Raw genomic sequence first — 15,372 nt, 5'->3', positions numbered from 1 at the left:
TGAGCTCTGGGAGGGGTGTTTGTTTCAGGGGTCCCGACAATTCGATTATCAGCTCGTTTGTTTCATTTATTTCATTCCGAATCCACCGTTTTTACGAGCGCTTCGATTTGAGGGGATGCGGGGCGAGGTAAGCGGGGTGCCCCCCCCACACCCAAGATAAAGCATCGCCCCCGCTTTACCGCCGGTCCCGTTGTAGAGAGCAGCGGAACGGAGCCCACCGGAGCGGACGGACAGCCGGGGAGAGCTGCCCGGGACCTCCCGGGTGTCCTCGTCAGCCTGAGCTGGGCACGGGGGAGCCGCTCGCCTCGGTCCCGGAGCCGGTTCGAGGGGGCTGCGGGTGCCGGGAGTGGCTGTGCCGAACCGGGCGGGTGGTGGTGGGGGAGAGATACCGGAGGTCCCGTTTTGCCCAGCCACGGGGGGCTGGGGGTAACAGCGGGGACCCCTCTGATCGCGGGGAAGAGGGGGCTGACCCCATTCTCCCCCGAGCGAGGGTCCCGGTGGATAAGCCAGCCCCCTTCCCCCCTAGCAGAGGACCCCCCCCGCGGTGGGAGCGGGAGCCGGAGCCGCCGCCCCCGGCCCTGCCCGTACCCCCGGGGCCAGGCAGAGGCGTCCGGGGGGGTTCTTTTGTTTACCAATCGGTGTCAGGGACCGGGAAAGCAGGAAATTGCGTCTGTGCGGGCCCTTAATTTAAAATCACTCTTTTTTAGAATTTATTGTATTTTATTTTATTTCCCCTTCCTTCCCCCTCTCCCGTATTCCCCAGCCGCTCTCCGGCGCGGCGGGGGCTCTGCCGCCCGCTCCCAGCTGCGGGGGATGCGCAGAGGAGCGCGGGGGAGGGCCGGGCCGCAGCAATAAGGACCCGTCTGCATCCCCGGTCCCACCCCCGGCCGCTTCCTCCGCATTTCCCTCCCCTCGGCCTTCCCTTCCCCTCTTCTCCCCCCTCTCTAAAATCACCCCCCCCCTCCTCCCTCCTCAAATAAACACAGACACACACACAGCTTCATCCTCCTCCCCATCTCCCCGGTTTATTGATTTCCTCGCACGCCAATCGCGGCGCGGCCAGCCCCGGTACCGCCGGGTTCCTTCACCCGCTCCCCCGCCGCCGGCCGCCCCCTCCCACCCCCCACACCTCCCCCGCTTTCTCCGCCGGGACCGGGACCGGCTCCCCATGGAAAGGGCAGCGGCGGCGGCCGGAGCGCCTTAAGTTTACCCGAAGCGAGGTGCCGCGGGAGTGGGTGCTGTGGGTGGGTGGGTGCTGGTTGAGAGAGGGGGGGGGGGGGCTGCTCAGCCGCTTGTCAAAGTTTTTAACTCCTTTTTCCTCTCGGGATGTCCCGGAGCCCCCTCCCCTCACACCCCCCATCCCCGGCACCACCCTCAGCCGATGGAGTGGGGAGGGGAGAAGGAGGGGAGGGATAGGGGTGTGGGGGGTGTTTAAATGCCAACCAAGGCCCCCCGGGTGGGAGAGGGGCTGGTTTCCGCCGTGGAGAGGCGAGAGAGCGGCGGCCCCCGGTGGGCTCCGGCCATGGGGGTGAGGTGGGGCGCGGTGCCCCCGGCTCTGCCAGGGCGCTGAGCCCCCGGGGAGGGGCGGGGAGGGGAAGGGGTCTTGGGGAAGGTGTGTGTGTTCTGGGGGGGGACTCTCCCCTCCCGCCTAGTCCTTCTCTCCTCTCTCTGTCTCTCCCTCTTTTCCCTTCCCGATGTTTGATCCCTGCCGCGGCACCCGCAGGGATGAGCGATGGAGGGGCCGAGGCTGGCAGGAGCCCCGTGCTGCTGGCCGAGCCCGCCGCCACCGGGAGAGCCCGGGAGAAGCCGACGACGACCCGGGCGGAGCTGGAGAACGCTTTGCGAGGCGGGGGAAGTGGCGGAGGAGGCGGTGGCCGAGGCGGCTTCAAGGACATCCCGGGAACGTCGGCGGTCAGCCCCGGTTCCTCCAAGGAATGTGCCCCCCCGGACAGCGGGAGCCCCTCAGGAGCCGGAGAAGCGGACTACTGCCGCCGCATCCTGGTGCGAGGTACGGGCAAAGCTCCCCTCGGTCCTCCCCGGTGCTTCCCCGGTCCCCGTTTGCTCCACCGGGGCACTTCCCCGCACTCTCCCGCCGGGTCCCGCTCCTCGCCCCCCGGGCCGGGTGGCAGCGGGATGGGGGGACCCCACCCCTCTTCCAGCGCACCCCCGGCCAGGGGAGAGCTCCGGCCTCCCGGACCCCGCCGCTTCCCCCGGTTCCGCTCCATGCGGCGGCGACCGGGCCCGGTGCCCCAGCCTGTTCTACCGGGAGCGCAGCCGGGTGGCCGTGTCTGCCCTGCGGCCGAGCGCTCCGGGCTCCGCGGGCCGAACGGACTCCGGCAGAGCAGCCGCGGGGACGCGGAACCCCCCGGGCCGCCCGAGTCCCACCGGGGCGATGCGCCGGTACCGGGAGAGGGGCGGAAAGCAGCAGTTTGGCTTTTAAAGCTTTGTCGCAGGAGAAAAGCGTCACGGAGCGGCGGCGAGTTCAGGGATATATATATTTTTTTTCCCCCCCCTCTTTCTAATGTCACTCGCTCCACCGGGGACCGGGGGACGCGGCGGGCTCGGCTCGGGGCAAGGCGGGACCCGGCGCATCCCGCCGCTCCGCCTGCCCGGGATCCCCGGGACCAGCCTGGCTTGAGGCGAACCCCCAAAGTTTGGTGTGCCTGGGCAGTGGAGGGGGACCCGGGGGGGTGAGGCAGGTACCGAGCGCTTCCCGGCTGCATCCCGGCGGGGAGGAGCAGCTTCATCCCGGGTGTGCTCCGCCAAACCGGAGCTCAGGAAAGCTCCGCGGCCGCTCGCGGAGCCGGGGCCGGGGCCGCTCGGCCTTTGCTCCCCGGGATCCAAGCTCCGGCTCTTCGGGCAGAGCGGTGGGGAGCGGAGCCACGGTCCCGGTTCGGTCACGCCTTCCCCGGGGACGGCGCGGGGCTGAGCCGGGTCGTGCCCATTCGCCATCAGCGGGGCCTGGCACGGCACGGCACGGGCATCCAGCCCGAGTCAATAGCCCTGCCGCCCACCCAAACCTTTTCTCCCGTGACAGGTTCCTGTCACCGACAACCCATCTTTCCTACCCCAAACCCGTCCCGGCCATGGAGCGGGGAGAACGAGCAGAGCTCGGTAGCCGGTCCCGGGTTGTTCCCCGGTTCCTCGCTGGTCCGCCCCAGGCCCCAGCCCGGTTGGGGGTTCAGGCCAGGGTCAGGCCTCTCCTCCACCCCGGTCTCAAGTTCTACCGGGACCGCCTCGACGGGTCCCGGGGCTGGGACGCGGCCGAGGGTCGTCTTCCCCCGACCCAGGGGGCAGGGGTCCCCACATCTGCCCGGTCCCCGAGGACCCCGGCCCGGAGCCACCGGCTTCACCATCTTGCTGCAGCCAGTAAGCTCGGGACAAAATGGTGGCGGAGAGAAAACACGCAAATAACCGGAATGGAGCCCCCCAAAACCATGCGGAGGGCCCATCGCGGGCAAGAGCCGGGCCTGGGGGCACCGGCCCGACTGTTCCCAGCCCTGGCCCCGGACGGGGGTCCCGCTCCGGGGGCGGCGGTCGGTGCCAAGCGCCAGCCCGGCTACCAGGGGCACGCCTCCCGGTTGATATTTTTAATTTCCGCCAACGTCCGGGTTAAAAAAAAAAAAAGTTTATTTTATTACGTTTTTAGATTTTTTAAAAAAGATTCTGATTTCGCCCGGTCCCGCTGGCTCCGCCTCATCCCCAGCCCCGGGGGCTCGGCCTCCATCTTCTCCCCGTCTTCCCTCACCAGCCCCGGGGGGCTGCCGCTGCTTCCGCCCCTGCCCCCATCCCCGGTGGGTTCGGGGGCTCTCGGGGAGCCTCTCCCGCCGGGGGGAACCGGTTTGGATCCTTCCGTGGAGCACCGGGAGCGGACTGGAGGCTCTCCGGTACACTTCGGTACCAGGCACGGGCCGTGCGGGATGAAACCTCCACGGGCCACCGCGACAAGGTGGCTTTGCCTGTGGGGGTGGCCCTGGCCACTCGGCCATCCCAGTGCCGTCCAGGTGACAGGGCTGAGGCGACACGGCCCGGGGGGCTGCAGACCGGCGGGTCGGTGCTTAGTGGGGATTTAGGGGGCAGGGACTCTGTGGGTACGGGTCCCACTGGCAGCAGGGGGTGGGGGGCAGCAGCCCCGGGCGGGCAGGGGGAATGGGACAGATTCCGGGGTGCTCACCCCCTTCTCCCGGTGGCTGTGCCCGGGGGAGGCAGGGAGCTCTGAGGGGGCTCCCGATGCTCCTTGGGGTGCAGTGAGAGGGACTTGGGGGACTCCTGTGCCCCTCGAGTGTGTCCCGACGTGTGTGTGTTTGTCATCAGGGCCGCACCATCCCCGCTGTGGGGAGGGATGGGTGGCGAGATCTGGGGGGGATGGCAGGGCGGGTGTGTGGCCCACAAATCCTACATGGATGTGCTTGGTGTGTCCCCGTGCCATGGCAGGGTTCCTCTGTGCTTACGGGGCTGTGTGCCGTGTCCCCTCCTGTGTCCCCTCCTGTGTCTCCCTGTCTTCTCTCACCGTGTGTCTCAGTCAGGCAGAGGAGGGATCGGTCCCCTTGGCCTCTCGCGGGGGGAATTCTGTCCCAGCCCTTGTCCTGATGTGCTGCTCTCTGGTGTAACACGGTCCCTCTGAACTGAAACTTGTTCACCACGGCCCTGTCACTGTCACCCGCTGGAAAACCCGGGGCAGGACCTGGTGGGTGTTGGGGAGCTTGGTTCAGCAGCTGGTGGGGTGAAGCTCTCAGATGTGGGGTCCTCAGACAGGATGGTGCTGGAGCCCCCCCAAACCCTCAGGGACAGGCAGCAGGGAAGGTCTGTGGTGTGTAACAGGGATGCGAGGGGCCGGGGGCTCCATTGCCCCCCCCCAGTGTCCCTTCCCCCTGGAGCCCATGCCCCCCACCCCAGCTGCTGTGGGGAGACACAGTAAATAATGGAGGGTGGAGGGGGGGTTCCTGCAGCTGTGGCCGGGGGAGCAGGAGCCTCCCTGGGAGCTGCTCCCGGCTGTTGTTGTGCTGGGGATGGTGACGTGGGTGTGGGCTCATCTCAGTGCACGCTTGCTTTGCCGTTTCCCTCACAAAATGGTTCCCGGGCTGGCGTCCCAATCCCGCCGGAGATCCCTCCAACCCATTTCCTTCCCAGCACCTCCACTGGTGGGATCAGATCCCATTCTCCTGGTCTCCACCAGACCCTCTCCCACCCTTCACCCCAACCCTCTGCAGCTCCGGTGCTGAGCTCCAGCCTGGAGCTCTCTGGCCATGCTGGGACGGTGCCTCTGCCACGCACCCTGACCCGCTTTGGCACTGGGATCTCTTCTCCCAGGTCTTGCTTCCAGCTCCACCATCCCCATCCCAGCCCCATTTTCCCCATCCCAGCTCCACCATCCCCATCCCAGCTCCACCATCCCCAACCCAGCGCCATTTTCTCCATCCCAGCGCCATTTTCCCCATTCCAGATCCATTTTCCCCATCCCAGCTCTACCATCCCTTCCCAGTCTGCTCCTCACTATTTTCCCCCTTTCCTACCCCAGCAATTTTAGAATTCTTTCATCCCGGAGTCGGCCAAGAAAGGGAATAACAACTTAATTCTGGCCATGCCTTTTGGGGACCTCGGGTCCCTCTGGACATGGAGCAGGGATTGGATCTGTGTCTCCTTTTCCCTGCTCAACTCCTGTGGATGGTTTTTATCCTTCAGAAAACCTGAAATAGGAAACTGTGAAGCCAGGGCTTGCCCAAACTGGTGTTTAACTGGTGTTACTGGTGCTTCAGGAGAGCCAGGACAAGGGGCATAAGGGGGTTGGGATCCGACAGGTACCCGGGGAGTGATTTTAAATCTGGTTTTTAATTTTTAAGGTTGGTTTTTAATACCTGGAGCTGAACGTGGCTTCTCAGGGCTCCGACGATTTTTTTCAGAGCAAAAACTCGTCCTTTTCCAGCAGAAAATCAATTCCCCATTCCCAGGCAGCATCCCTTGGGGTGGACGGGGCTAACATGGGAGTGGAACCTGCTGGATTTCCCTTCCCTGCACGCTGAGGGCAATAATAATAATAATAATAATAATAATAATAATGTTATTGTACAAAAATACTAATATGTAATAATAATTTATAATATAATAATTATAATAATAATTTGGTGTTTCCAAACCTTGTCCTTTAATAGAGAATTGCCCTAAAGAGGGAATGAAAATGTTCTGGACAATGTTCCTGCAGCGAGAGGAAGGAGAAAATCGAAACACAGAGAGAGACAGTTTCCCCCCCAGTGTTCCCAAAGGATAGAAACCAAAATTAAAATATCTATTTTTTAATTAAAAAAACCCCAGCCCTATTTAACTGGAGCTCTCCCTCGGTATAAAGCTGCTCTCTTTCAGCAGCATTACTCCTGCCGTGAGACGTGACGGGTTTGATTCCTTGCAATAAAAATTTAAAAGAAAAGGAAATAAAGCAAATAGCTGTTTTTTCCTTCAGCCTCGCTCCTGGTAGGTCTGGAAACTCGGAGTGTTTGTCCTCAGAGGGGACACCCGGAATGTGGCTTCTTTTAGCCACAGCTTAGGGGATTTCTGACCCTTGTTGCCGGAGTTTAATTCCGCTTTTCCTGCCCCACTTCCAGGGCACTGGACACCAATTCTCCTTTGCCCGTCAGGCACCACTTCCCCGCTCCCCCCTTTTTCCTTTGCCTCCCCACCCTGGATATTTATTTTTTTTCCCTGATTTTTGTCCTACCCCCCTGCAGATGCCAAAGGGACGATCCGGGAGATCGTGCTCCCCAAGGGGCTGGATCTGGACCGTCCCAAGAGGACCCGGACGTCCTTCACGGCGGAGCAGCTCTACCGCCTGGAGCTGGAGTTCCAGCGCTGCCAGTACGTGGTGGGACGGGAGCGGACGGAGCTAGCGAGGCAGCTCAGCCTCTCCGAGACCCAGGTATGGCCCTGGGGACACCACGGGGGGGACACGTCTGCGGGGTGCTGGGGAACATCTTCGGCGTGGTGGGGACATCGTTGTTGTGGTGGCTCCGTCGTGGTGGGGACATATCCAGTGTGGTGGGGACATCATTGTGGTGGAGATATCTCTGTTGTGGTGGGGACGTCATTGTTGTGGTGGGGACATCTCCAGCATGGTGGGGACATCTTGTCGTGGTGGGGACATCGTTATTGTGGTGGGGACATCTCTGTCGTGCTGGCTCTGTTGTGGTGGGGACATCTCCGTTGTGATGGGGACATCTCCATCATGATGGGGACATCTCTGTCATGGTTGGGACATCATTGTTGTGGTGGGGACATCCCTGTTGTGGTCAGTCCGTTGTGGTGGGGACATCTCCAGCATGGTGGGGACATCTCTGTCATGGTAGGGACATCACTGTTGTGGTGGGGACATCTCAGGTGTGATGGGGATATCTCCATTGTGGTAGGGACATGATTGTTGTGGTGGGGACATCCCTGTTGTGGTGGCTTTGTTGTGATGGGGACAGCTCTGTCGTGGGGGGGAACATCTCCAGCATGGGGGGGTCATCTTTGCCATAAGGGGAACACCTCAGTCATGCTGGGAAGAAACCTCTCTGACATGGGGAGGACATCTCCAGCCTGTAGGGGACATCTCCATCATGGTGGGGACATTGAGGCCTCTCTGTGGCAGGGACATCTCTGTTGTGGTGGGGACATTTCTGTCATTGTGGTGCCACTGGGTCTGTCCCTGCACTCCCCTGCCCTGTGGGGCAGTGCTGGTGGGGAGGGGGCAAGGGGGATTTTCCTGGCTGTCCGGTGGGGTTTGCTAACAACAATAATATCATCATCATCATCATCATCATCATCATCATCATCATCATCATCACCAACAGTATTAATAATAACAATGGAATGGCAGCTGGGAACAGCAGCGCTAGGGAGCAGGGAAATCCCAGTCAGCCCAGTCTGTCCCAGTCAAAGGCACCTCTGGAGGGGCTGCACCCCTCGGGGCTCTGTTGGTTTCACAGTCAGGTTCAGGTCCCCCTGGGACGTGGTCTTGGGGTCTCTGCAGACCCCTGCAGCCCCGTGGGGACCTCGGGGCTTTGCAAACCCCGTAGCTCTGCTGGCTCCTGCACAGCTCCGGCCTGGGATGCTCTGGATGTCACCTGGAGGCTGGATGGCCACCAGTGTGGATGTCACCCAGAGCTCCTGTGCCCACCAGCTCAGGCAGGGACAGCCCCACCGTTTGCCACCATCCCAGTTTTTGTGGTACTTTTGGGGGGGATTTTTCCTCCCAGCCCTTAGGGCCACTCCTGGTCTGGTTGCTCCAGCTCAGGTTTTGTTGTTGGGCTTCCAACCAGCAGCTCGTGGCTCTTCCCATTTGGGCTGTGCCAGAGGTTGGGATGTTGGGATGGATCCTCTCCATGGGCTTCCCTCCCCAGTTTGCTCCCAGAGGGCACCCCTGGGGAAGATGGGATCCCAGCAGGTCCCACCACGGGAAGGAAGAGCAAAGCTGGCGAGGAGGAGGGGGACACACGGGGGAGGTTTTATTTTGTTGTTGTGCCTGGGAATGTTCCGGGGGGGGGGATGGAGGAAGGATGATTCATCCCTGCTCCTCGGGAGTGGTGCAAGGAGCGTGATGAGATCGGAAGAGACACGAGGCCACGGCAGCTGGAGGAGCTGCAGCCCAACCACCCCCAGCGTGGGGCTGTGTACCCGGGCCCAGACACACACACGGGGCAGGAACGGGGCTGGGGGGGCCCGGCCTGGCACCTCCTCCCACTTCTGGGGGGGGACAACACCTGGAGGGGAGGTGGGATGGGCCCTCCTGGGGGGATCATCCCCTGCCTTGGTGCTGGATCCTGTCCTGGGGGAGATGAGGGTCACCCAGGGCAGATGGGGGGCAGTTAGTATGGAAGGGGGGGTCATCCAGGGGAGGTGGGGGTTCCTCAGCAGAGGGATGGTCACCCAAAACAGACAGGATCCCACAGAGCAGGGTTGGGGTCAATCAGGGGAGAGGGGGTTTGTCACTCAGCACAGAGGGGGGGGTCACCCATCATGGAAGAATGGATGGGACAGAGGGTGGGTGGCCCAAGGGACAGGGGAGACATCCCCAGGGGACAAGTGTCCCTCCTCAGTGGTGTTAAGGGGACGAGGAGGAGGAGGCAGAAGGACCACGGAGGGAGGATAATGCCCACAAATCCCCTGGCAGGAGGTGAAGCCTGGGGGGGATTTGCCTGAGCTTTGCTCTCGGGGTCAGAAGTTCAATGCCAGGCCCAGGTTCAAGTGACCCGGGGGTCTGCCAGCCCCCTAGGGCAGAGTGGTGACACTCCTCTCAAAGGTCTCTCTGGAGGCCTGGGCACCCAGGACAGGGTTTGTATTCCATGTTCTCCACAGCATCCATCTCCAAGCCTTGTCCTCTGCCAGGAGGTGGATTGTCCCATCCCAAAGGCAGGAGCTTTGGGGGACAGGGATGTCCTCAGGTGAGGAGGCCACGGCCAAGAGCTCTGCTGGCACCTCCTGGGCCCATGGAAGGTACTGGTGAGCTTCTGGGCTCCTGGCAGCACCCGAGGACCCTTTTGTAGAGGGATGGTGGGACCCAGAGGGGGGACAGAGGTTTGGGCATCGTGCTTCTTGCCTTTAAGCTGGAGCTGCATGGCTGATGGGGAGTCCCTGGGACCCCCATGGATCCCCTGGAGCTCCCCTCACTGTGATGGGCTCCTGGCCTGGCAGATCTGTAGGGACGAGCTCCTGGGCTACTTTTGTCAGGGGTTGGGCTCCTCTGTCACTGCTGGTGGCCCCCGAGCACCCTGTGCACCACCTGGGGCTCTCAGGACTGTGATCCCCCCAGCACGGAGCAAAACCTACAGGAGAGAGCAGCTGAGCTGGAGAGGGGGTGGGAGGGCTATTTATAGCCCCGGCAATTAAGATGAGGCTGTTAATAATTAATCACACCTCGAGTCATTAACAACTACCAGCCAGAGGACAAGGAGACAAGGGCGGGTGGCAGTGCCAGTTGTCATGGCAGGAGGGGGTGAGGGTCACCCAGAGCTTGGGGGGGGGGCTGGGGGTCCCCGGGGTGTAGGGGACAGGTAGGACCATGACATGGGGCTGCTGCTGGGGGACAGCTCCTGCCTCCTCCCCTCAGCCCCTGCAGCCCCCAGGGAGAGGGAGGAGAATTCCCAAAGCTTTGCTGGAAGTCCCTTCTCCAGGGAGTGCAGAAAACAGAGGTGTAGCCAAGTGTGTTCTTTACTGTGGAGGCATCTGTCCATCTGCCCTCTGTCCATCCATCCACCCATCCATCCACCCATCCACCCCTCTCTCCATCCATCCATCCATCCATCCATCCATCCATCCATCCATCCATCCATCCCCACCATTCCTAGGACAACCTCTAACGCCTTCCATGCTCCACGTTGTCCCCACAGCTCCTGGAGCCTCCCTGCCCCATGCAGTGGGTGCTGATGCTTCCCACTGTCCCATGGGCAGTTGTCCTCCAGGAATGTCACGTTCCCTCTGCATTCTGGACTTCTCCCAGGTGAGCCCATGTTTCATGGCTCTCTGGGTGGATCCAGATGCTGATTCAGCTCCCACAGACCTGGGGGAGGGGGTGTCTCCTGGGTTCCATGGCAGGATGTGGCCTTGGAAGAAGCAGGAGACCTTCAGTAGGTCCTGGAGATGTTCTGCAGCTCCTTCCCACATGCCACCCCACGTCACATCCAGTCTGTGGAGCAAACCTGCTCACATGGACACTCTAATCCCATCCCCTCCTGCTGCGGGGGCACGTGCTGGGCTTTACCCACCAGCCGGGGGGGCCCTGGGCTGGTGACAATAAATCTGGGTCAGAACCAGGTACCGGGTGGTAACAGGGCCAGGCTGGCACTGCTCAGCCCCTCGGGTGATGCAAACAATTCACCTCTTCTTGGCATTTTATCGCCCAACACATGTGAGGGCAGCAGAGGGGGGGGTGGGTGATGAACACCAACTTCTGGGGTGGGGATTGGAAAATATTCCTGCAAGGAGGAAAGGAGCAGCTGTCCTCAGGGCTTGGCACATCAAGGGACCCTCTGGAGACAGGAGGGGAGAACCCCAAATGTCCAGGTGGAAATGTCCCAGGAGGAAGCCCAGGACCTGGTGCTGGGTGGAGTTCTGGATCAGTGCTGGGGGACAGAAGTGGGCTGGGGACAATTCCCACCTTGTCTGGAGTTTGGTGTGGCTGGAAACGTGACCCTGGGCACCTGGATCCTGGGGCAGGGGGTTGGGTGGCCCAAGCACTGGAGGAGAAGCTGAGGGATGGATCCATCACAGCATCTGGGAAAGGTGCTGGAAAAGGGCCCGTGGGTGAGATCTTGCATCCTGGAGGAGGAATCAGGACTGAGGGGAGATGGTGGAGGTTGTTGCTGAAAGAGGAAGGGTCAAGGCTGGAGAGAAATCACTGATGGAGCTGCCAGGGTCTGCGTCTGGCTGAGCTCATTTCCATCCGGGGTGAGAGGAACTCAGGGCTTGAGAATGATGGGGGATGAAAAGGCCACGGAGCTGCTCCTGGATGAGGAGCTGTGGGTGAAATTTAGCCAGGAAGGCAAACAGGGACCTGCTCATCTGATCTGGGGACCTGGCTGGGCTGTGACACGGGTCCAGCAGTGCAGGTGGCAAGGAGGGACCCAGGGTCCTTCGTGTGGGGCTGAGGTGGGACCCAGCCAGGGAACGTCCTCCAGAACTTCCCCGTGGAGCCTGTGGCTGGGGTGGGACATGGGCTGGAAGTGGCCCCTGGTGCTGGGAGGTTCCTGCTGGGGGACACCAGCTCAGCCCTGTGGCCCTGGTGTACCCCCACCCCACGGGGACACCTCCCCTCATCCCCCTGCCCGCTCTGATACCATTTACTGTGGGTCTGTGGGATGCGTGGGGACAACACCAGTGGGGACTGTCCTACCCCCAGGGACTTCCCATCACTCGGGGGGGTTCCCACCCTCTGGAGCAGAGGGGGCTTGGGGCCGTGTCCATGGGCTGGGGTCCATGCCAGGGGTCCCGACTGGCACCCGACTCCTCTCTAACCCCGGTGTCTCCCCCATCTCCTTCCTCCACCTCCATCTCCCCTCCCCTGTCCCTCCCGGCTCTCTCTGTCCCTCTCTCTGCCTCTCCTCCCCCTCTGCTCTGCCAGGCAGGGATGGGCGGGGGGCTGCCCTCCCAGGGGAGAGGTTGGGGGGGGGGATGGGGGGAACAGCCTGGGGACCACCCCGCTGCACTTTTGGGGCAGGGGGTCCCAGGGTGGGCTCGTCTCCTTCCTCTGGCCAGGGGCAGGTTGGGGGGGGGGAAGGGGGGTGTCCCCAGCAGGGCGTGGGGACAGAGATCCAGGGCCACCAGAAGCCACCCTGATCCCTGACGTGGTCCTCTGCTCCATAGCAGGGCTGGGGACCCCCCCCCTGCTCCGTACGGAGGGAAGGGCTTGAGGTGGGGACACGAAGGGGTTTGAGGGTCACCACGGAGGAGAACCCAGCACCCCCCTAGCTCAGCACCCCGGGGGGCAGCACAGGGCAGAGCCAGGGAGCAAGGGGGAGCTCAATCCCGGGACCCTGTCCCCAGGCTCCCATTGCCCATTTCCCACCCCACTCCCCCATCCCCACTCCCCCATTCCTAGCTTCCCATTCCCAGTTTCCTGCTCACATTCCCACTCCCCCATTCCCAGTTTCCCTATTCCCAGTCCCCATTCCCAGTCCCCGTTCCCAGTCCCCCCGCAGGTCTCTGCCCTCCTTGGGGTCCCGCAGGGCTGGGGGGGCTCTGGGTGGGTGTTTAACACTTCTCTCTCCCATCTCTCGCTCTCTCCCGGCTCTCACCTCTCTTTCCCCGTTCTCCCCGCGCTCTCTTTCCATCCGTGCCTTTCTGTCCCGTCCCCCCCCCGTGTCCCCCTGTGTCGCCCCCCCCCCTCCCGACTCCCCCCCTCCCCAGGTCAAGGTCTGGTTCCAGAACCGCCGCACCAAGCAGAAGAAGGACCAGAGCAGGGACACAGAGAAACGCTCGGCTGCCACCTCCGAGTCCTTCGCCACCTGTAACATCCTCCGGCTGCTGGAGCAGGGCCGGCTCCTCTCCGGCCCGACCCCCCCCGGCCTCCTCTCCCCTCCCCTCGGCACCCCCACGGGACACGGAGCCACCCCCGGCACCACCTCCCCCGGGCTGGGGGGCGGGAGCAGCCCCCCGGCGACCTTCAGCCTTCAAATCCCTTCTCTGGCTTCTGCTTCTTCTTCTTCTTCCTCCTCCTCCTCGCCCCGGCTGCCGCCCCCCCTCCCCGGGCTGTGTTTGGGGGGGCCCCTCCTGGGGGGTCTGCACGACCTCCCTGCGGGTTACGGACTGGGCACCTCTGCTTTTGAGCCTTACACACGCCTGGAGAGGAAAGACAGTGCGAGACCCAGCAAGAAGCCGAGCCCTTAAAACAACACGAGTGTCAAAAAGGTGTCCCCGTCCGTGTCACCCCCCCCTCCGTGTGTGTGTGTGACCCCCCCATCCCACCCCCCGACACACCGACACAGCCGTGGGGAACCTGTGTGTCCCCCCGCCCCAACTCCTCCCCCCACAGATGATGCTAAAGATGGTCACATCTGGGGAGGGGCGGGGGGGTCTCTGGGGGTCCCGTGTCACTGGTGTTGTCCCCCCACTCTCGTTGGATCTGCCACCGGGGGCATTTGTGTGTGCCACCCCCCCCTCCCCGCACCCCGGGTATCGCCCCTGCAGGGGCTGGGAGGTGACGCTGTGGTGGGCTGGGAGAGGAGCAGCTCGTGGGGGACACACACAATATTGAGGGGGGGGCTGCTGGACTGTCACCTTCGGGGTCACCCTGGGCAGTGCTGGGGTCTGTCTCTGCCCAGCCGCGGGGCCCTTGGGCAAGCGCCGTGCCTCAGTTTCCCCAGCTGCATGGTGAGATGGGGCCAGGCCCCCCATCACAGACCCCCCCCCTCCCCGGATGTGGCCATGGGGGCACTTACGAGGGTGGGATATACCCCTCGGGGGGGTCTTTGCCATCAGTGGGAACCCTAAGTGCCCCCCAGCCCTGTCCAGCGGTGCTGGGTGCTCAGCCCTGGCACGTTTGGGGAGGGGGCGAGCTCGGGGGGGGTAGGGGGGGGGTGAGGTTAGGGTTGACCTGGCCTCCTGCCTCCTCCCGCTGCTGTTTAATCTATACTAATGATAATTACCCCTGACACCCACCCCCCTCCCAGCCTGGCCCAGGCTGAGCAGCGCTCCCAGGGTTTTGCAGGGAAATATTTAAAATAAAAGATTTTATGAAAAGCTTTTGGTAATTATTATTTTATTTTATTGTTTTTCCTTTTTAAATCTAGCGTTTCTATGGAATAGTATTTATTGAGCACCTCGCCTCCGAGCGCTTTACGGGAGCCAACCCTCAGGGTGCTGCTCTGGTGGAGCTCAGGAGGGGTCTGCACCTCCCCCGGCCCCGGCTGCAGGTGGGGAAACTGAGGCACGGAGCGGGGTTTGCCCAGGGATGAGGGAAGCAGGGGTGGAGTTTGGTTCTGGGGATGAGCTCTTCTCTCTTGGCTTGGCTCAGACCACGGCTCACTGCCGGCACCTCCATCCATCCATCCATCCATCCATCCATCCATCCATCCATCCATCCCTCCATCCATCACATCCATCCCTCCATCCATCACATCCATCCATCCATCCATCCATCCCTCCATCCATCCATCCCTCCATCAATCCCATCCCATCCCATCCCATCCTTCCCCTAACCCTGGTGTTCGCCGGATCCTCCCGGTGCCCCCGGTGATGCTCAGCCCCCGCCACCCCCCGTGTTGTGTTTGTTGGAGGTTTAGGATTCCAAGGGGACCCCAATCTTCTCCTCCTCACTCTATTTACACTTATCTCGCCGTTCTCCGTCCTGCCCCGGTGTCTGTCTGCAGGCGGAGCTGAGGCGGGCAGAGCAGGGCAGGGGGAGCCGGGCAGGTGGGATTCACCCCTCAAACCTCCCCCGGGACTCCTTTGGCTTCGCTTTTCCCTCTTTTCCCCAGGAGCAGCTGAACCGCAAGAGTTCCCTGAGGTTTTCCGACCCGTGTCCATGTCCATCCCACTCTGGCCTCACCGAGGGGGAGGTTGGAAGCCCCCCCAGCCCCCCCCAGCTCTGCTCTCCTGACTGCTGGGCCGGGGAAGTTTTTTTAAAAAAGCCAAGTATTGGGTGTCCGGCCTGACTGCCCCCCGTGTTTTCTTATGGTTTCTAATGGTTAATAAACGTTCTGTCCTGCCTCTGCCGCCTCCTCCTGCCCCCATGTCCCCGAACTGCCCCAGCCCTGTCCCCAGCCTTGTCCCCACCCCATATCCCCCCCCCAGCACCCCCCGGTCCACACCCCCACCCCACGCCCCACTCCGTCCCCGGGGGTTCCGCTCCCCCCGTCCTCTCCCGCTGTTTACACCCAACACGGAGCTCCCGGGGCTGCGGGCGGGGCG

The 15,372-nt window shown here is 62.5% G+C and overlaps 1 protein-coding gene across 2 annotated transcripts; it reads left to right on the top strand.

Moving 5' to 3' along the window:
* The first annotated feature begins 1,714 nt into the window (after positions 1–1,714).
* VAX2 (ventral anterior homeobox 2) lies at positions 1,715–14,295 on the top strand. Of its 2 annotated transcripts, XM_030450515.1 has the most exons (4): positions 1,715–2,008; positions 6,720–6,907; positions 12,871–13,371; positions 14,253–14,295. In XM_030450515.1, the coding sequence occupies exons 1-3, from the start codon at positions 1,726–1,728 to the stop codon at positions 13,348–13,350; spliced, it is 951 nt and encodes a 316-aa protein (XP_030306375.1). In that variant the 5' UTR covers positions 1,715–1,725; the 3' UTR covers positions 13,351–13,371; positions 14,253–14,295. The 2 variants fall into 2 exon arrangements, with proteins under 2 accessions (XP_030306375.1, XP_030306374.1); XM_030450514.1 differs by lacking the exon at positions 14,253–14,295 and having other exon boundaries at positions 12,871–13,956.
* Positions 14,296–15,372: the final 1,077 nt, after the last annotated feature.

Source organism: Calypte anna, chromosome 4B (assembly GCF_003957555.1).
Source record: "Calypte anna isolate BGI_N300 chromosome 4B, bCalAnn1_v1.p, whole genome shotgun sequence".
NCBI classification, from domain to species: Eukaryota; Metazoa; Chordata; class Aves; order Apodiformes; family Trochilidae; genus Calypte; species Calypte anna.
The sequence above is the reverse complement of the archived record's forward strand: the minus strand, read 5'-3'. Positions and strand labels throughout refer to the sequence as shown.

Excerpts from the sequence above, each read along its gene's own strand:
- VAX2 (XM_030450515.1), top strand. The coding sequence starts at position 1,726 with ATGAGCGATGGAGGGGCCGAGGCTGGCAGGAGCCCCGTGCTGCTGGCC. Across the intron at positions 2,009-6,719 it reads CCGCCGCATCCTGGTGCGAG|ATGCCAAAGGGACGATCCGG; the intron begins GTACGGGCAAAG and ends ACCCCCCTGCAG. Across the intron at positions 6,908-12,870 it reads TCAGCCTCTCCGAGACCCAG|GTCAAGGTCTGGTTCCAGAA; the intron begins GTATGGCCCTGG and ends CCCCCTCCCCAG.